The 19,535-nt window shown below is 38.9% G+C and overlaps 1 protein-coding gene across 1 annotated transcript in view; it reads right to left on the bottom strand.

Annotated features, from left to right (window-relative positions):
- ADAMTSL1 (ADAMTS like 1) overlaps positions 1 to 19,535 on the bottom strand; it is a 529,587-nt gene that overhangs the window by 294,946 nt on the left and 215,106 nt on the right. Inside the window, exons 5-6 of the mRNA XM_088837881.1 lie at positions 16,511 to 16,637; positions 198 to 272 (exon numbers count right to left, since the gene is read on the bottom strand). Of these exons, the coding sequence (XP_088694007.1) occupies positions 198 to 272; positions 16,511 to 16,637 (202 nt within the window). The remainder of the gene's footprint in view (positions 1 to 197; positions 273 to 16,510; positions 16,638 to 19,535) is intronic.

Below are 19,535 nucleotides of genomic sequence, written 5' to 3' on the forward strand. Positions count from 1 at the left end.
GACTGTGGTTAGAGGTTTCTGCTATCTCCTAGGCAACTGAAACAGAAATAGAAGTACTCAAAATATCACATTATGATAGAGAATTAAGATTTGTATTCCTAAATCTTAATCTTTTCTGGGTGGGGGGGGGGGGCGGGAACAGAACAATAATGACTAAAATTCTCAATATCCAAAAGTCAACAGCTGAGTTTACTTACACAAGTGATCAGGTCCTTTTAAGACAAGACGAATATGTCTGCTTCCATAGGGAATACCAACCACTGTGTTGTCCACTAGAGAGAAACAAAGCAGAATCTTAAAGCACATAATTTGATACAAAATTACTGATTGTGTCCTATCTAAGGCACTGATTTACAAACACCCCCAAATGACAATCTTTTAAAAATGTGTTTAAAATCTGAACACCAATATGTGGGGATCAAAATTTCCACTTTCAACAAATAAAATATACTGAAAAAGCTGGTCACTTGCTAATTCATGGGGATCTGGCCTTTGAAAAAAAATACATGAATTTTGACATATTGAAAAATGAATTTACAAGTGTTCATTTCTAATTTTAAAACCTGATCCTGTATCCTCATATTTTAAACTGGAGCAATTATGTAGAATTACAAAAGAAAATAAGTTCTAATGCTCTAAAGAAGATTTTATTATATTAAAATCTGGATTTCCCTCGAGCAAAGTGAGTATGTTGGATGAGTACCACAGATAAGAAGGTACTATCTTGTATTTTTTTAACTTTCTAGGTCAGAAATCATGCTTTCCATTCTTTAATATCCTTCACACTATCTACAGCTAATAATATATTTTGTGAGTGTCCCATAAATGTTTATTAACATTCTCCCAACATTACCTCTTGATTTTGAAAATTTTTAAAAATTGACGGAATTAGAGATTATTTTAGAAATTATTCAATTTTCATCCTATCTGAAAACTGAGCCACAATTCAGTGGAAGCACTCCCCAAACCTACATTTGCTAAAAAATCAGAGGAACATAACACATATCCTAAACACATCATAGGCGTGCTCATTTAGAACTCTATTCGTGAAATGAATCTTTTATATTTGCATGGCACTGAAGAATTTCACTTTCCCCTAAACTTTACTATTTATTCCATCACCCCAAACTTATAATATGGGCAGAGAGGATGCTACCATTCCGATTTGTAGATGAAATGAGGCCTCTGAGAAGTATAATAAGTAACCGAAGGTCAAAGACCAGGAGGGCATTTCAGAAGACAACAGAAAGGCAGGTATTTTTAAACTCATCAGCATATTCAGAAACTCTGTGGGATTCTTTGTTTCACATCTTTCTAGTATTATACATTACCATCCTATCTATCACTGGAAGAATTTAAGTAAAAGAATCCCCAAAGCTAGCCAATTTCTCTGAACCTTAACATTATCATCCTGTCTTTGGGAGAATTTAATTTCAATAAATGAATTTCAGACATTCTCTAACGTCTTTGACTCTTAGTTTCTCTGTTTGTAAAACAGTGAAACCAACATTTACCTCACAATACTACCATTAGCAGATGTAAGTGTGACTATAGATACGTATACCAAGCAGACATATAGTCTGGAACACAGTAGGTATTTTGTAAATATCATTTTATCTGTCTATTCCAAGTCTCCTTAAGGACAGGGACTGAAATGCTGTTTACTTTGATGATGTTTTTAAATGCTCCAAGGCCCGGAGCTCATAGCCAGCTGAATGAGAAAGAAGAATCATATGCTCTCAATTTCTTCCCTAAAAGGTTACATTTATCAAGTTTTCTACAATATTGAACATTCTACACACATTACAACCTTTCAGTTGTTTTTTAATGCCAAGCACTGTTAAAGAAAAGTCTGGATTTTGGATAGCTAAGAGTGTGTGGCACAGAAGAACAGAATACATAAGGGGAATACAGAAAAGGAAAACAAACGTTGAGACTGGGCCCACAGAGTTTTAAACATCTTGCATTAAGCCATGGGTTTTTAAGCTTATAAAAGAAACTCAAAGCAGTTAAAACAATGGGCTTTCTAGAAATAGAAAGTCTTTGTTTATCCACAGGTCAAGCAAAGTGCAAGTAAAAGGAAAGCTCTCTGGCCCTGTAGTGCTCAGCAGTGGGCTTCTGACCCCCACATGGCTAGGCAGCCTCCTTCTTGTTCTGTTGAGAAGTGACTCACTTTCCACATGCGGGGGCATTAACCCAATTAACCCAAGCTTCTGGCTGGCAGAGTCACCTTTGTACACTCCCCAAGGAAGATGGGGAAGAGCCTAGAAGATTGTTGGGGGAAGAGGGTAGGATGGAGAGAGTAGACCAGGCAAGATGGAATGTCTCTAGATTGCCCTCTGCCCTTGCCATGTCAAAGAGAAATACAGAGAACTTGGGCTAGTGCCAACTTGAACAGTCAGCAATGCACAGCATCAGATATAGGAAGAGTCCCCACTTATCCTCCTATGTTTCTATAAAGGGTGAACAGACAACTGGTAGGTCATCAGACAACTGCCAAATTCATTATTTTATTCCATAGATATTATTTGAGTGTCTCCTAGTATCAGGCTTCATATTGTTGTTTAGTTGCTAAGTCGTGTCTCAATCTTTGTGACCCCAAGGACTGAAGCACAACAGGCTCCTCTGTTCATGGGATTTCCCAGGTAAAAATACAGGAGTGTGTTGCTATTTCCTTCCCTAGGGGATCTTCCCAACCCAGGGATAGAAGCCGCATCTCCTGCATTGCAGACAAACTCTTTACTGCTGAGTCACCAGGGAAGGCCACATATCAGGTACATATTCAGTGACAAAGAAAACAAACCATCAGTCCTACATTATGGTTCCTACAAAAGGGACCTAAGATAAAATATGCAGGGAAATACCATATACCATACTCCAATCATGGAAATTCACAAGCACATTAGTTTCTTAAGATCCCTGAACCAAAGAATTCCATTTCACTCTGTTTAACTAGTGTGTTCCCAATGTGTTTACCCATGGAAACTTTTTATGTAGCGTCTTTTCACACTGGCTGATACATATCAGAATATACTTTGTGATATGGTGCTCTTCATTTGGCAAAAAGCAAGATAGGAAAAAAATTCATTTTATTTGCCACATATTGATAAAAAGCCAGTCTTTGAGTTGTACTAATAATTGTCTCATTTGATGATAAATTCTCAACGATTAGGGATGGGTTGGAAGATTCTTCTACTTGCTATCTAATGCAGTATGGTGCACCGAGAGGTGTTTGAGAGACTGGAGAAGAGGGAGTGCAGGAAAGGGAATCCTCCAACACTGTTGTGGCAAAGTAAACTGGTGCAGCCACTATGGAGAACAGTATGGAGGTTCCTTAAAAAACTAAAAATAGTGCTTCCATATGATACAGCAATTCCACTCCTGAGCATATATCCAGTGAAAATCATAATTCAAAAAGATACATGCAACTCAATGTTTTTGAAAAAGGAAATGTCAACCCAATCCAGTATTCTTGCCTGGAGAAACCCATGGACAGAGGAGCCTGGAAGCCTATGGTCCGTGGGGTCACAACAGTCAGATACGACTTAGCAACCAAACCACCACCAACTCAATGTTCACTGCAGCACTATTTACAACAGCCAAAACATGGAAGCAACCTAAATACCTGTCAATAGATGAATGGATAAAGAAGATGCCAATGCACAATGAACCATTACTTAGCCATAAAAGATAATGAAATAATGCCATTTGTAGCAATATGGATGAACCCAGAGATTACCATACTAAGTGAAATAAGTCAGACAAACATCATGTGATATCACTTATATATGGAATCTTAAAAAATATACAAATGAACTTATTTATGAAATAGAAACAGACTCATAGATACAAACTTATAATTACCAAAGGGGATAGCAGGTGAGGGAGGGAGATAAACTAGGAATTTGGGATTTATATATATATACACACACACACTACTGTATATAAAATAGATAAACAACAAGGACTCCATAGCACAGGGAGCTATATTCAATATCTTGCAATAACCTATAATGGAAAATAATCTGAAAAAGAATATATATATATGTGTGTGTGTGTTTGTATAACTGAATCACTTTGCTGTATAACTGAATCACCTTGCTGCATACATAAAACTGCAAACACAACACTGCAAAATTAACTATACTTCAATTTAAAATGGTTAAAAAAAGACACTGGAGAATGTGTGAGAAGGCTGGTTTTATCACCTGCCTCCTCAATGATTTATTTGGCTGGTATGGCCTAGCAAGGTAGGTGGCTACATTCTTTCATACCGTGCTGTGCATTTCTTGGATGACCTTCCATTGCCCTAGGATCAAATGAATCTGCTCTAATCTGTTCTGGCTTGTTGACAGAGCCATGATGCCAATCATCAGAACATATTTCTAGGTTATTAATAAATAATTCTGACTTCCTTCAGAAATTAGATAATCTCTTTGTTAAAGAGATAAGTTTTCCATGGGAATCATAAATTCTATCATTTCACATTTATAGGATGTAAAAGTCCTTTCTCAAAAAAACTGTTCTCAAGAATTTTACCTAAAATATTTCCTCAGAATCTACAAATGTATGTATATTTCACATCTTTCAATAAACATTTTAATTTGTTTTTAATTTTTGTCATATATGGATTTATTCATGTGATTCACTGCTGTATCAGAAAAATTGACAATAATAATTTTTTAAAAGACAGGATTTCCTATCCTGATATCTGAGCTTGTCTTGTTTTTAGACCTATTGGTAAGTTTCATGCTTTTAAAGATTCTTCTCTGTAAGCTTATGAAGCTGATAGTTAATCTTATTATTTTTTTAAATGAAAGAGCCACTGTTAATATAGTTGGCTACAGATAAAAATAATGTGCTAATGGAAGCAACCTAAATGTCCATTGACAGATGAATGGATAAATAAGGTGTATAATATACAGATGAAAACAATGCAATACTACATTGCTATAAAAGAGAATGAAATAATGCCATTTTTAGCAACATACAGGGATATCGAAATTATCATACTAAGCGAAGTAAGTCAGAGAAAGACAAATATCATATGATATCACTTATATATGGAATCTAAAAGACACAAATGAACTTATTTACAAAACAAAAACAGACTCACAGATGTAGAAAACAAATTTATGGTTAACAGAGGGGAAAGGGGGTGGGGGAGGGATAAATTAGGAGTTTGGGATTAGCAGATACAAACTACTACATACAAAATAGATAAATAGCAAGGTCCTACTGTATAGCACAGGGAACTACATTCAATACAGTAACAAAGCATAATAGAATAGAATATGAAAAAGAACATATATACACATATATAAAATGATATGTATATTATATACATACATACATATATAGGCTTCCCTGGTGGCTCGGATGTAAAAAATCCACCTGCAATGCGCGAGACCTGGATTTGATCCCTGGGTTGGGAAGATTCCCCTGGAGAAGGGCATGGCAATCCACTCCAGTATTTTTGCCGGGAGAATCCCCAAGGACAGAGGAGCCTGGCAGGCTACAGTCCATAGGGTCGCAAAGAGTTGGACACAACTGAGCGACTAAGCACAGTATATATATATATATATATATATATATAACTGAATCACTTTGCTGTATACCAGAAACTAACACAATATTGTAAATCAACTATACTTAAGTGAAAAAATAGTTTGTCAATTTTAATATTTAGTCATACCACATGGCATGCAGGATCTTAGTTCCTCAACCAGGGAGATCCAACCCACACCCTTGGCAGTGTAGTGTGGAGTCCTAACCAGTGGACTGCCAGGGAATTCCCAATAGTCTGCCAATCTTGAGGAGATTTGAATGGCTTATTTTTTCTCTTCATGACAACTCTATTATTATTAAAATATATACAACAAACTAAGGTGAGACTGAGGGTTTGAGTCTTTCAAAACCTCTCCCCACCCCTACTGTTTATCAGCACTTGCACAATGGAGTATGCATACTGGACAGGCCAGACAAGGTGTAGCCTTCTCTCCAGCTGAGGAACTTCATCCCTACAGATGCCTAGGTCAAAAACTTTGGAGACACCCTTGAATTCAGCTAACTGGTTACAAAGTCCTATTGTCACTACAGTCAAAACATCAGAAATGGCTGCTATCCAAAAGTCTATGGGCAATAAATGCTGGAGAGGGTGTGGAGAAAAGGGAACCCTCCACTGTTGGTGGGAATGCAAACTAGTACAGCCACTATGGAGAACAGTGTGGAGATTCCTCAAAAAACTGGAAATAGAACTGCCATATGATCCAGCAATTGCACTCCTGGGCATACACACTGAGGAAACCAGAATTGAAAGAGTCACATGTACTCCAATGTTCATTGCAGCACTGTTTATAATAGCCAGGACATGGAAGCAACCTAGATGTCCATCTACAGATGAATGGATAAGAAAGCTTTGGTACATATACACAATGGAGTATTTTTCAGCCATCAAAAAGAATGCATTTGAATCAGTTTTAATGAGGTGGATGAAATTGGAGCCAATTATACAGAGTGAAGTAAGCCATAAAGAAAAACATCAATACAGTATATTAACGCATATATATGGAATTTAGAAAGATGGTAACCTGAACCCTGTATATGAGACTGCAAAAGAGACATAGGCATATAGAACAGTCTTTGGGACTCTGTGGGAGAGGGTGAAGGTGGGATGATTGGGGAGAACGGCATTGTAGCATGTATATTATCATAAGTGACCAGTCCAGGTTCGACGCATGATACAGGATGCTTGGGGCTGGTGCACGGGGATGACATGGAGGGAGGATATGGGGAGGAGGGAGGTGGGAGGGGGGTTCGGGAGGGAGAGCACATGTACACCTGGGGCAGATTCATGTCAAAGTGTGACAAAACCAACCAATATATTAATGTAAGGTAATTTGCCTCCAATAAAATAAATTAAAAAATAAATAAAAAAAACAAAAACAAAAAAACATCATATTTAATTGATTCTAAGAGGAACAATTGTTCACATCAGAATATAGATATATGTATATATATAAAGTCAGAATACACTGCACCGTCAACAGCGTTTATGTTCTCTCTCATAGAGGTAGTATCCCTGTCACAGTTATCTTTGCCTACACAGGTACCAACCAACATCAAAACAGGCAATACATCAAATTTGCAAAATGGATGACAGCAGCTTGGAAGAAGATGACAAGACAATAGTGGAACATGGTATTTAACCTCTTGGCATCAAATTGTTGTGGGGGTTGTAAGGTGATAAGGAATCAAAAGCACTTGGCAACATTTTCAAAGTGGGAGCCAAAAGCAGGCTACTTCTACATAATTGCAAAACTGAATCAAGAACCCAGGGTCAAAACTTCTGTTTCCTGTCAAGATGAAGGAACAGGGCCCAGGCTTAACCTCCTGCCTGAAACAATCAAGAAGTCTGAAAAAACTGTATGAAACATTGACTTTCAAGACTCCGAATATTAAGCAAAAAAGGACAGCAATTTCTGGGATTCAGGAAAACAAGAGAAGAACCTTAACATTGCCCAGCCAGAATTCTGCCTTGAAAGACATTTCCAGGCCATCCATGGAAGTGGGAACTTGGATAGAGCTTGGAGGCTTTCCTGAGTTAAGGAGACAAAGCTAATAAGGGCCCAAAGACATCAAGGTGACTAGAGTTTGAAGGACAGGTTATCCCATTGTGTCCAGAGAGAAGAGACAACTCTGGAGATTTAAGACCATTTCTTTTAGGTATCCAACAGTGATCAATATTCTAATCAGTACTTGTATGTGAAAAAACAACCTCAGTACATGTATGTGAAAAAGCAACCTGAAGCCAGGAAAAGAACTACACAAATAGGGAAACACAAAATAGAACCAACACAAATTCTATGACTGAGAATATATTATTCCAGAAGCTGGGCTGGAAAATTAAATAATTCATGGAACATTGAGTATTCAGAAGAGTCTTATCTCAGTAGCAGGGCCCATTAGTTACCACTAATCCAAATGTGGCTTTGGTCCATCTATCAAATTTTAAGAACCAAAAGGATCAAACTGATTCCAAGTAACTTCTAAAGTGAAAGTCAGGAATATTTATAGGAATATGAAAATATCTAGTACCCAAGAAGATAAAATTTGCAAAGTCTGAAATTAGGTCAAAAATGACCCAGCATGCAAAGAAACCCCCTCAAATACACTCATACTTGAAAAGAAAAATAAATCAATTAAAACAGTAACTGTAACTCTATCCCTTATGTTGAAAAGCTTAAGTAAAAATAACAACAACAACAAAAACACTCCAGGTCCAAAGAATTTCACTGGTAAATACTACCAAGCACATGAAGAAGAAATAACATCAATCTGTTCCACTAAATACATTCTCTTCCACTAAACAGAAGAGAAGTGAACAGGCTTCCCAATTCATGGTATGAGGTCAGCATCATGCTGATACCAAAACCAGACAAAGATGGTATAAAAAAAGGACAAAATGGACAACTATCTCTCATGAAAATAGATGTTAAAAACTCACGAACAATATACTGGAAAATCAAATCCAGTAATTCATATAAAGAATAACACATCATGATTTAGATGAGTTGAGTTTATCTCAGGAATCCAAGGTTGATTATTTGAAAATCAATTAATGTTATCCATTATAATAAAAGTTTAAGGAACTTTCACATGATCATATCAGTTGAGGTAGAAAAAGCATGGGACAAAATTGAACATTCATTCAAGAGAAATATGCTCAGCAGATTAGGAACAGAACAGAAATTCTTCAAGGTGATAAAGTGTATTTACCAAAACCCTACAGCTAACATCATACTCAGTGTTGCAAAACTGAATGCTTTCCCCCTTAAGATTGGTAGTAAGTTAAGAATAGCCATTCTTGCCACATCTGGTCACATTGTATTGGACATCCTTGACAGGATAGTAAGGCCATAAATAAGTGGTTTACAAATAGAAAAGGAGAAACTAAAGCCATCCTTATTTGTAAACAACATGATTGTTTATGCAGAAAATTAAAAAACTCTCAGAACTATTAAGTGAGTTTAGCAAGTTCACAAAATAGCCAAAATAAACTAGTAATACACAACTGGAAACTGAAATAGAAGATATGATGCCCTTTGTAATAGCTGCAAAATATTGAAAGAGGTATAAGTCTAACTAAAATATATGCTGAAAATTAAAAAAAGACTGATGAAGCAATCAAAGAAGATCTAAATAAATGCCTAGACATGAAGCACTCATAGGTTGATATCTTCACATATAAAATATATCAATTCCCTCCAAATCAACCTATAGAATTAACGAAATTAAAAGTCCCAGCAAGATTTTATGTATATATGGACATATTGTAAAATTCATATGGAAGGTCAAAGGAATTAGTATATAATAGCCAAAATGAGTTTGAAAGGGCAAATAAAATTTGAGAAATCAAACTACTTGATTTTAAGGCTTAAAGTTACAGTAACAAGACAATGTAGTATTGGTGAAAGGACTGGCACAAAGATCAGAAGAGAGAGCCCAGAAATAGACCCACACTAAAACAGACAATGAATTTCTGATAGTCTTCAAAACAATTCAAGGGAGAAAAGATCAACTTTTCAACAAATGGCTGAAAGAACTGGACATCCTTAAACAAAAAATTTAACCTACACATAAAACTTTTACCTTATATAAAAATTAACTGAAAAGAGGTCATAGACCTAAAGGTAAAATATAAAACTATAACTCTTTCAGAAGAAGACACAGTGAAAGTTTTGTGACCTGGGATTAGGCAAGGAGTTCTTAGATATGACATTAAAGGCACAATCCATGGAAAGAAAAAAATAAACGGCTATTCATCAAAATTCAAAGCTTTTGCTTTGTGAAAGACAAAGTTGAGCAACTTTGAAAAAAGAAGGTATAAATATTTTTAAGTTGCAAATCCAACAAAGAACTTGTTCTCAGCACATATAAACTCTCAACAGCAGGAAAACAAAAAGCTTGTTTTAAAAATTGGCAAGTAACTAATTAATACTACATCAAGGAGGAAATAAGCACATGTGTGACCAGCAGAATAATTCCCCACCCTTCCTCCTGCCAAAGATGTCCATATCCTAAGCCCCAGAACCTATGAATATGTTACATGAAAAGGGGGAATTAAGGTTGCTAATGAAATACAGGGTGTTAATAAAATCTCACCTTAAAATAGAAAGAGCATCTTAGATTATCTAGGTAGGCCCAATATAATCACAAAACTTCTTTAAACTGGAAGAGGGAGGAAGAAGAGGTGGTTAGAGCCACAGAAAGATCTGAAGATGCTATGTTACTGGCTTTGAAGATGCCAAGGCTTGTAGATAGCCTTCAAAAGCTGAAAAATCAAAGAAAATGGACCCTTCAGAAGAAATACAGCCCTGCTAACATCTTGATTTTAGTTCAGCAAGACCTGGACTTCTGACTCTCCAGAAGTATAAAATAATTGTGTGGCTTTAAGCCACTAAGTTTGTGGTTATTTGTTACAGCAGCAACTGGGAACTAATACAACCTAAGAATGTTCAAAATCATAAGCCATTATTTATATATATAAAATCCATATATATATATATATAATGCAGATTAAAACAATGATGAGATACCACTACACACCAGTCAGAATGGCTAAAATAAAAAAATACTGACAATATCAAGTGATGACAAGAATGCAGAGCACAAATATGCAGATGACACCACCATTAAGGTAGAAAACCAATAGGAAATAAAGAACCTCTTGATGAAGGTAAAAGAGGAGAATGAAAAAGAGTATTGGAATGGGTTGCCATTGCCTTCTCTGACTTACTAGTTTACCTTCATCAAGAGGTTCTTACATTTTTCCTTAAAACTCAGCATTCAAAAAAATAAGATCACGGCATCTGGTCCAATCATTTTATGGCAAAAAGTTGGGGGAAAAATGGAAACAGTGACAGACTTTATTTTCTTGGCTCCAAAATCACTGTGGATGGTGACTGCAGCCATGAAATTTAAAGACACTTGCTCCTTGGAAGAAAAACTATGACAATACTAGGCAGCATATTCAGAAGCAGAGACATCACTTTGCTGACAAAGGTCTGTCTAGTCAAAGTTGTGGTTTTTCCAGTAGTCATGCATGGATATGAGAGTTGGGCCATAAAGAAGGCTGAGTGCCAAAGAATACTGATGTTTTCAAGCTGTGGTGCTGGAGAATACTCTTGTGAGTCCCTTGGACAGCAAGGAGATCAAACCAGTCAGTCCTAAAGGAAATCAACCCTGAATATTCACTGGAAGGACTGATGGTGAAGGTGAAGCTCTAATAATTTGGCCATCTGACGTAAAGAGTGGACTCACTGGTGAAGAACCTGATGCTGGGAAATATTGAAGGCAGGAGGAGAAGGGGACAAGAGAGGATGAGATGGTTGGATGGCATCACTGATTCAATAGACATGAGTTTGAGCAAACTCTGGGAGACTGTGAAGGACAGGGAAGCCTGGCATGCTGCAGTCCATGGAGTTGGAAAGAACTGGAGCCGTCTGAGCAACTGAACAACAAAAATCCCTAAGATGTCAGAAGGCATTGTGTCGTAGTTTCTTAATTTAAACAGAGGCGTTTTCCCCCCTTAATGGTGCATAAAATAATGACACATCTTTCAATCAATGGTGTCTTGGACTCAAAGAAATGCAGTTTACCCAGCATGGGATATACTACCATGGTCCATGTCATCCTCATAGCTGGCTGGACTTATTATATCCACAGTTAGACCCACTATAGTCTGTTCTCAACAGAGCATATAGAGTGACACTTCAAAACATAAATCAAATGAAGTCATTACTCTGCTCAAAATCTTCCTGTAACTTCTCATCTTATTCAGACCAGGAGCCAAAGTCCCTATAAAATCCTACAACAGCTGTACCATCCTTCATCCCACCTCACAGTTGTCCTGCCTTCTTCTTTTCCTCTAGTCTTCCTTAAACTCTCTTCAGTTATATCAGCTTCTCTGCACGTCAAGAAATATGTCAAGAATGTCTCTACCTCAGGACCCTTGCACGTGCTTTTCTCTATGCCTGGACTTTTCTTCCCCCTGTCTTGTGCATGGCACTCTATCTGTACCTCCCTCAGATCCTTGCTGAAAATGCCATCTTATTAGTGAATGTTTTCTTACGAACCTTTTCGGAATTGCAATTCCCTCCAGTACCTTTGGCTGCAGTCCATCCCTATCTCTAGTTCTTTTCCTACTCTGTTTTACTTTTTTCTATGATTTTTCTATGTTCTACTTTTTTTTCCTTCTCTGTTTTACTTTTTTCTATGTATCACCACATGACACATATACATTTAATTCATTTAGTCTCTTTGTCTGCCCCTAACACTAGTAAGTCGGAGAAGGCAATGGCAACCCATTCCAGTACTCTTGCCTGGAAAATCCCATAGATGGAGGAGCCTGGTGGGCTGCCGTCTATGGGGTCGCAGAGTCAGACACGATTGAAGCGACTTAGCAGCAGCAGCAGCAGCAACACTAGTAAGTAAGCCCCATGAGAAAAATAGACTTTGGTCTGTTTTGCTCTTTCCTGTCTTTCCAGCACCTATGACAGTTCCTCAGCATGTAGCAGGTACCCAAGAAATATTTGGTGCTGAATAAGTGAATGAGTGAATTGCTGCTGAATGAATGAATAAGTGGCTTGTGAATATAGCCTGAAGTCAGATACAAAGTGAAATTTCTTTAGAGTTTTGTGCTTTATCTAAAAAAATTCATATGTATTTTCTACTTGACAATATTAGGTCTGTCTTTTATTACAAATATCATTTATCTCAATATCTTTGAGCCAGCATGATAACCCCAGAATATATTTACTCACAGCCATTATAAATCAGCATAAGCACAGTCTGAGAGGGAAAGTTGGGGGTATGAGGAGCTTCATCTTATCTTGATAAAATTTAGTTTATCTAGCCCTCACCACTCAAGGGAGATAGAGAACTTTCAGATACCAAGATATTTTCAAAACACGCAGATACGTTTGAGAGGTCTGCAAAACTGGAGACATCAGATTGATACCAAATAGGCTGGCTCTGGATCTAAGTGTATTCTGAGTATACATGGAGAATACACAATATAGTACAAGCCAGTAATCTTTTGATTGGGATGGATAGGTACACACTGCTATGTTTAAAATGGATAACCAACAAGGCTGTTCTATACAGCACATGGAACTCTGCTCAATGTTATGTGGTAGCCTGGATGGGGGAAAGTTTGGGGGAGAATGAAGGCATGCATATGTATGGCTGAGTCCCTTTGATATCCACCTGAAACCATCACATTGCTAATCAGCTATACTCCAAAATAAAAAGTTCAAAAAATTTGAGAAAAAATGAGTTTTTAATTTCAAAAAATCAAAAGTAAGTTAATATAAGCTGAATTTGATAATTTTTTCATTGGGTTGAGGAAGTAGGAAAAAGTGATCTGGAAAAATGGAAAGGCTGAAGGCTCTCAGCAGACAGCCTTTTCCTTCAAAAGGAGGGCAAGAGTGCCTTGGTCCAGCTTATGTCTGTTTTCTGCCTTTGTATTAAGTAATAATAATGCCTTTTATTGCAAAGATGGTTTGTTTTTCATTCATCAGCAAATGGCAGCCACTTGATAAGTTTCTCCTACTTCTCCTTTTCTTTCTGGCACTTTCCACCATGGTCTTTCTCCACTCTCCTGTTTTTTTCTTTATTCCCCTGAGGTTTGATAACATACGAGGAAAATCTGGATATAAGTTCAGAAGAAAATGAATTCAATGTGGGGAATATGGATATAAGGAGTTTGAAAAGATTGTGTGGCTGGCTTTTAGTGCCTTTTGGCAGCGCATAGGGAGAGACCTGGCAGAACTCCTCCAGGCCTCACGGGTGGAGAGCTGCTCACCTGGCCAGTACACTGGGCTCCAGAGCAGTCTCATCTCCCCTGCCTGTGGGTCATCTCACAGTCTGTAAATATAGGGTGGAAGGTTCTTCTGGGGGTGGAGAAAACATAAATGGGGCAGCTTGTTCAGCATCTGCTATAGATTGTAGTGAGGTGCATGCATAGGCTGGGCTTTTTTGATGTAAATCATTTTGTCATGAGGCATCGTCAGTGCTAAGGTAAACGAATCAATCGCCTTTTGTCATTATGGATCATCATCGGCTTGTGTCCTATGTGATTTACCCACTGTTGGTTTGAATAGAGCACTGTTCACTGAGGTATCTATCTGCAGACTTAGAGATGACTTATGGCTCTCAACTGGCTGCAGTTCATCCTTTCAGGGCTTCACCAACTTTGTTCCAGTGATTCAGGCTCCAAAGGGCCCCAATCACCCTTTAACAGGAGGGCAGGGGGAATATCTATCTGAGCAGAGTGTGCAGGCTTTTCTATGAGGACAGGAAGGCAGGGGAATGTGAGGGAATAAAGGAAGAGGGGATAAAGGAAGGATTCTCATCATGAAAACATGCCCCTGGAAGTTGCCCTACAGCGGTCACTGCACGAACGTCTGTCATCTCTTTTTGCGCCTAATGGAAGTCCTTAGATTCTTAGATAACAAACACTGATTCAATTATGTAACACCAGTAATTAGAAAGACTTCAACTCTTGAGTATTCCTTGAAGAGCTCTATCAAAGTAAACTTTTATTTTTATTTTTCAATAAGAAATACTGTAGGGTATTTAATAAATTCTATACTTCACAAAATCACAAAATACCTTTTAAATGTAACTTTTTTTTCTGCAAATATCCCACCATGACTTCAGAGATTTACAAAAGAATTATGCCTCCATCCTTCTCTGGTTTTCATCTTCTAAATTGTTTAATTTTTCATCTTATAGAAGAAACTACCAACACATGACCACAGGAAAAAGAAATCTCACCTGAACGTACTACATCAATGTCTAACTTACTTTGCTCTTCATCATTCTCTCTGCTCAGGTCTTTTTTCTTTTTTTCCTTCAGAATCACATTTTTCACTGCCTAAGTCGTGTTAGAAAGGGGAGAGTTCCCTAAGGTGGCATCTCTGATGTTTCATGCATTTAAAAGTTCCTAGTTTTTCTTCCCACCTCCTCTTCTTCCCCAGAGCCTAGTCCTTTGGGTGAGCTGCCTTTTCCTGTCTTCTTGGAATAGTTCTCCAGCAAGCAGTGCTTTTTTTCCCCCAGAACTACAAGTCCCTTGTACTTTAAAGCCACAAACACCCCATACATCAAGTGTTTTCCTCCAACTAGTCAACAAGTAAATAGGACAAAACCACAGTCAGTAAAGAAGTTCATTCCCGTTTCCCAAATCACAGGAGACCTGTACAAAGAAGTCCTCATTAAGGATCTGTTGCAGGATTCCAGACAATGGCAAAATTGAGAAAATATGCCAAGAAAGGTCAAGTTATTCTAGAAATGGTGGGGTGGGGAGGGAGATGGGAGGAATGTTCAGGGACGAGAGGACATGGATAAACCTGTGGCTGATTCATGTTGATGTCTGGTGGAAACCAACACAATATGGTAAAGCAATCAACCTTCAGATAAAAATAAATAAATGCTAACAAGTACATGGTCATGAGTACAAGGGTTGTTTTGTTTCTATCTCTATCTGCTGCAGTGCCTAGAACAGTGAGTCGTAGAGGATCACGTATGGTAAAATGATCTAGCTTGCTGGGTGAGTCTGTTGTTGGGTCAGGTATCTGGAGAACATACACCATCTACCCTAGGAGGACCCAGCTGGGCAGGCACTTAAAGTACCTCACCTTGATCCATCTAACTGCTTTACAAACACTCTGGAAACAGCAGAATTTTGGACAATCAAGAGGAACAAATAAGTGCCTAAGCTCTGGAATCAGACTCTGGGCTGACATTTGGCTCTGATACTTCATAGCTGTGGAACTCTGAGCAAGTCACATAATCTGACTAAGCCTCAGTTATCTCATTCATAACATGGGGATAAACAGTACCTCGCTACAAAGTTGTTATAAGGATTAAATGAGATGATCATGTAAAGTTCCCGGCACGTACACGTATAGCACGCACACATGTATTCAGCTGCTACAGAGATTAGGACACAACAGTCTATAACTGGCTTCACGTAATCACTGCCCAATATCCATTCTGGAGAAACGTGTGATCAGCACCGATCCAAGGTCACTTTGTCAGTGAAGACCATGTGATTTCACAGTGGCAGGAGAGCATTTGTTCTAATCTGCCCTTTCCCTCTGCTATTCTACCAGACTATGAATCAGTGAGGGGTCAGGATATAGCCTGTCCTCACGCTGGAGAGCAAAGCTCATGTTTTCTTGTTGAATATATCTAGATCTATGCCTAATTTCCTCCTAATGTGCCTCTAAAGCAAAGGTTTCCTCTGTGGGATTGCAGTGGGTGACTTGACTTGTCTAACCTAAACTAATCCACAAAGAAAGAACCGAACTCTCTTTCCACAGGGTTTTCATATTTGGCTTCATTTGGTTGGAGATGTCATTCCCTAATTGCTGCAGGGAGCTAAGCCAGGGGACTATGACAAATCAGAAGGCCCAGAGATGGCCCCATCTCTGGAGTGTCTTACCTTTGGTTGTGGTGAGCTGGGATTTGTACTGCCCGCGGACCAGCCTGCAGGTGGACCCATCTCCATTGCAGACTCCACAGTTATCCTCCTTGATGGTGCTTCCCAGCTGGTGATCGCAGCCAACAATCTAAGAAAAAAGAGAGATGGGTAATTTAATCCGGTTCCTACTGCTAAAGGGATGCAGGGTGGGGCCCATCATCATCCAGTCAGCCTCCTTCATCCTCGAGATGAAGATAAAGATGAGATGAAGATCCATTCCGATGACAGGAACCAAACTGGCATTTGAATCAGGCTTAGAAGGAGAAAATGTAGCATGTGTAAAGACATTTTCATAGTTCAAATACACTGAAATACTCAGAGAGAAAGAAAGATGGGAGGGACAGAGGGGAAGGGAGGGCGGGAGGGAGGGGAGGATGGTGGGTGGGAGGAAGAGGAGAAGGAGAGAGAAAGGAAGACCCTGAACTACTAATATTATAGAACCTCAATTCCAAAATAATTCCCCCTTTCAGTAAATATGCTTCACCCAAATCACAAAAAATACAACTGTGGGATAACTGTAGCAGGGAAAAATGTTGTGAGTAACCTTTATGTTAGTCTATAAGTTCCTTAGAATGTAAGATGCACAGGGGTGGGGTTCTGTATCTTGGCTTTATTGATGTTTTCCAAGCAACTAGAACAGTGCTTGGCAAACTCCAGGACTTCAATAAACATTTGCTAACTGATAATTAAACATATTTCCCTTTCTAGCTAACACTTCAACTAAGAAAACAGAAACAGAAGCACAGACTCAGCCGACAGAAACAAGGTTGGCGAGCATGCACGTGGTGGAAGAGGAGGGATGACACGAAGGGCAGCAGAGATAGCCCACAGTGAGTGCCTGCTATTGCCTGGCCCTGTCCTGTATCAGGAACAAGACACACATCTCATTCATTCTCAAGACAATCATGTAACGTATATGTTTTATAGGTGAGGTCATGAATCTTGCCAAGGTCACTTAGCTAATAAGCAGCTGAGTTCTAAATGGATCTAATAAAACCTTTGTGCTTTGTCCAAATCAGGCTTAACAAAGTCACAAGTCTTCATGACTTATGTGGGCAAACTCATTTGTATCCTTAATCTTTTCTTTGCAATGTTCAAGTTAAAAAAAAATTCAAATCCAAACTAAACTACAGCAGCTATATCTCGATAGTTCTAGCGAAATCTAATATCAAAAGACTTAATATACTCCTAAACTCAAGTGGGCCTTAGAAAGCATCACTACGAACAAAGCTAGTGGAGGTGACGGAATTCCAATTGAGCTATTTCAAATCCTGAAAGATGATGCTGTGAAAGTGCTGCATTCAATTTGCCAGCAAATTTGAAAAACTCAGCAGTGGCCACAGGACTGGAAAAGGTCAGTCTTCATTCCAATCCCAAAGAAAGACAATGCCAAAGAATGCTCAAATTACCGCACAATTGCACTCATCTCACACGCAACTAAAGTCATGCTCAAAATGCTCCAAGCCAGGCTTCAGCAATATGTGAACTGTGAACTCCCAGATGTTCAAGCAGGTTTTAGAAAAGGCAGAGGCACCAGAGATCAAATTGCCAACATCCGCTGGATCATGGAGAAAGCAAGAGAGTTTCAGAAAAACATCTATTTCTGCTTCATTGACTATGCCAAAGCCTTTGACTGTGTGGATCACAATAAACTGTCGAACATTCTGAAAGAGATGGGAATCCCAGACCACCTGACCTGCCTCTTGAGAAACCTGTATGCAGGTCAGGAAGCAACAGTTAGAACTGGACATGGAACAACAGACTGGTTCCAAATAGGAAAAGGAGTACGTCAAGGTTGTATATTGTCACCCTGCTTATTTAACTTCTATGCAGAGTACATCATGAGGAGGTGGCTTCCCTGGTGGCTCAGAGGGTAAAGCGTCGGCCTGCAATGCAGAAGACCTGGGTTCGATCCCTACATTATGAGGAATGCTGGGCTGGAAGAAGCACAAGCTGAAATCAAGATTGCCGGGAGAAATATCAATAACCTCAGATATGCAGATGACACCACACTTATGGCAGAAGGTGAAGAGGAACTCAAAAGCCTCTTGATGAAAGTAAAAGAAGAGAGTGAAAAGGATGGCTTGAAGCTCAACATTCAGAAAATGAAGATCATGGCATCTGGTCCCATCACCTCATGGGAAATAGATGGGGAAACAGTGGAAACAGTGTCAGACTTTATTTTTGGGGGGCTCCAAAATCACTGCGGATGCTGACTGCAGCCAGGAAATTAAAAGATGCTTACTCCTTGGAAGGAAAGTTATGACCAACCCAGATAGCATATTAAAAAGCAGAGACATTACTTTGCCAACCAAGGTCCGTCTAGTCAAGGCTATGGTTTTTCCCGTGGTCATGTATGGATGTGAGAGTTGGACTGTGAAGAAAGCTGATCGCCAAAGAATTGATGCTTTTGAACTGTGGTGCTGGAGAAGACTCTTGAGAGTCCCTTGGACTGCAAGGAGATCCAACCAGTCCATTCTAAAGGAGATCAATCCGGGGTGTTCATTGGAAGGACTGATGCTAAAGCTGAAACTGCAATACTTTGGCCACCTCATGTGACGAGTTGACTCACTGGAAAAGAGTCTGATGCTGGGAGGGATTGGGGGCGGGAGGAGACGGGGCCGACAGAGAATGAGATGGCTGGATGGCATCACCGACTCGATGGACATGAGTTTGAGTGAACTCCGGGAGTTGGTGATGGACAGGGAGGCCTGGCGTGCTGTGATTTATGGGGTCGCAAAGAGTTGGACACGACTGAGCGACAGAACTGAACTGAACTGAACTGAAACTACTTCAACTACAGTCATGGGCAAAATAAGACAAGAACTCTAGAGACATTTGAAGGAGCTTATCTCCACAATGTCCCCACAATCCATCCTGTCTTTCCAAAGTTTAGTTGTTAACATGAACTTTCTTTGAGGATTGATTTTTATTTTTTTGTACCTCCAACTAACAATTGCAAACACATGTTTAGGCAAAGGCTTGA

This window comes from Moschus berezovskii, chromosome 7 (genome assembly GCF_049115385.1).
Source record: "Moschus berezovskii isolate FMDL1 chromosome 7, NW_MosBer_1.0, whole genome shotgun sequence".
In the NCBI taxonomy this organism is placed as follows: Eukaryota; Metazoa; Chordata; class Mammalia; order Artiodactyla; family Moschidae; genus Moschus; species Moschus berezovskii.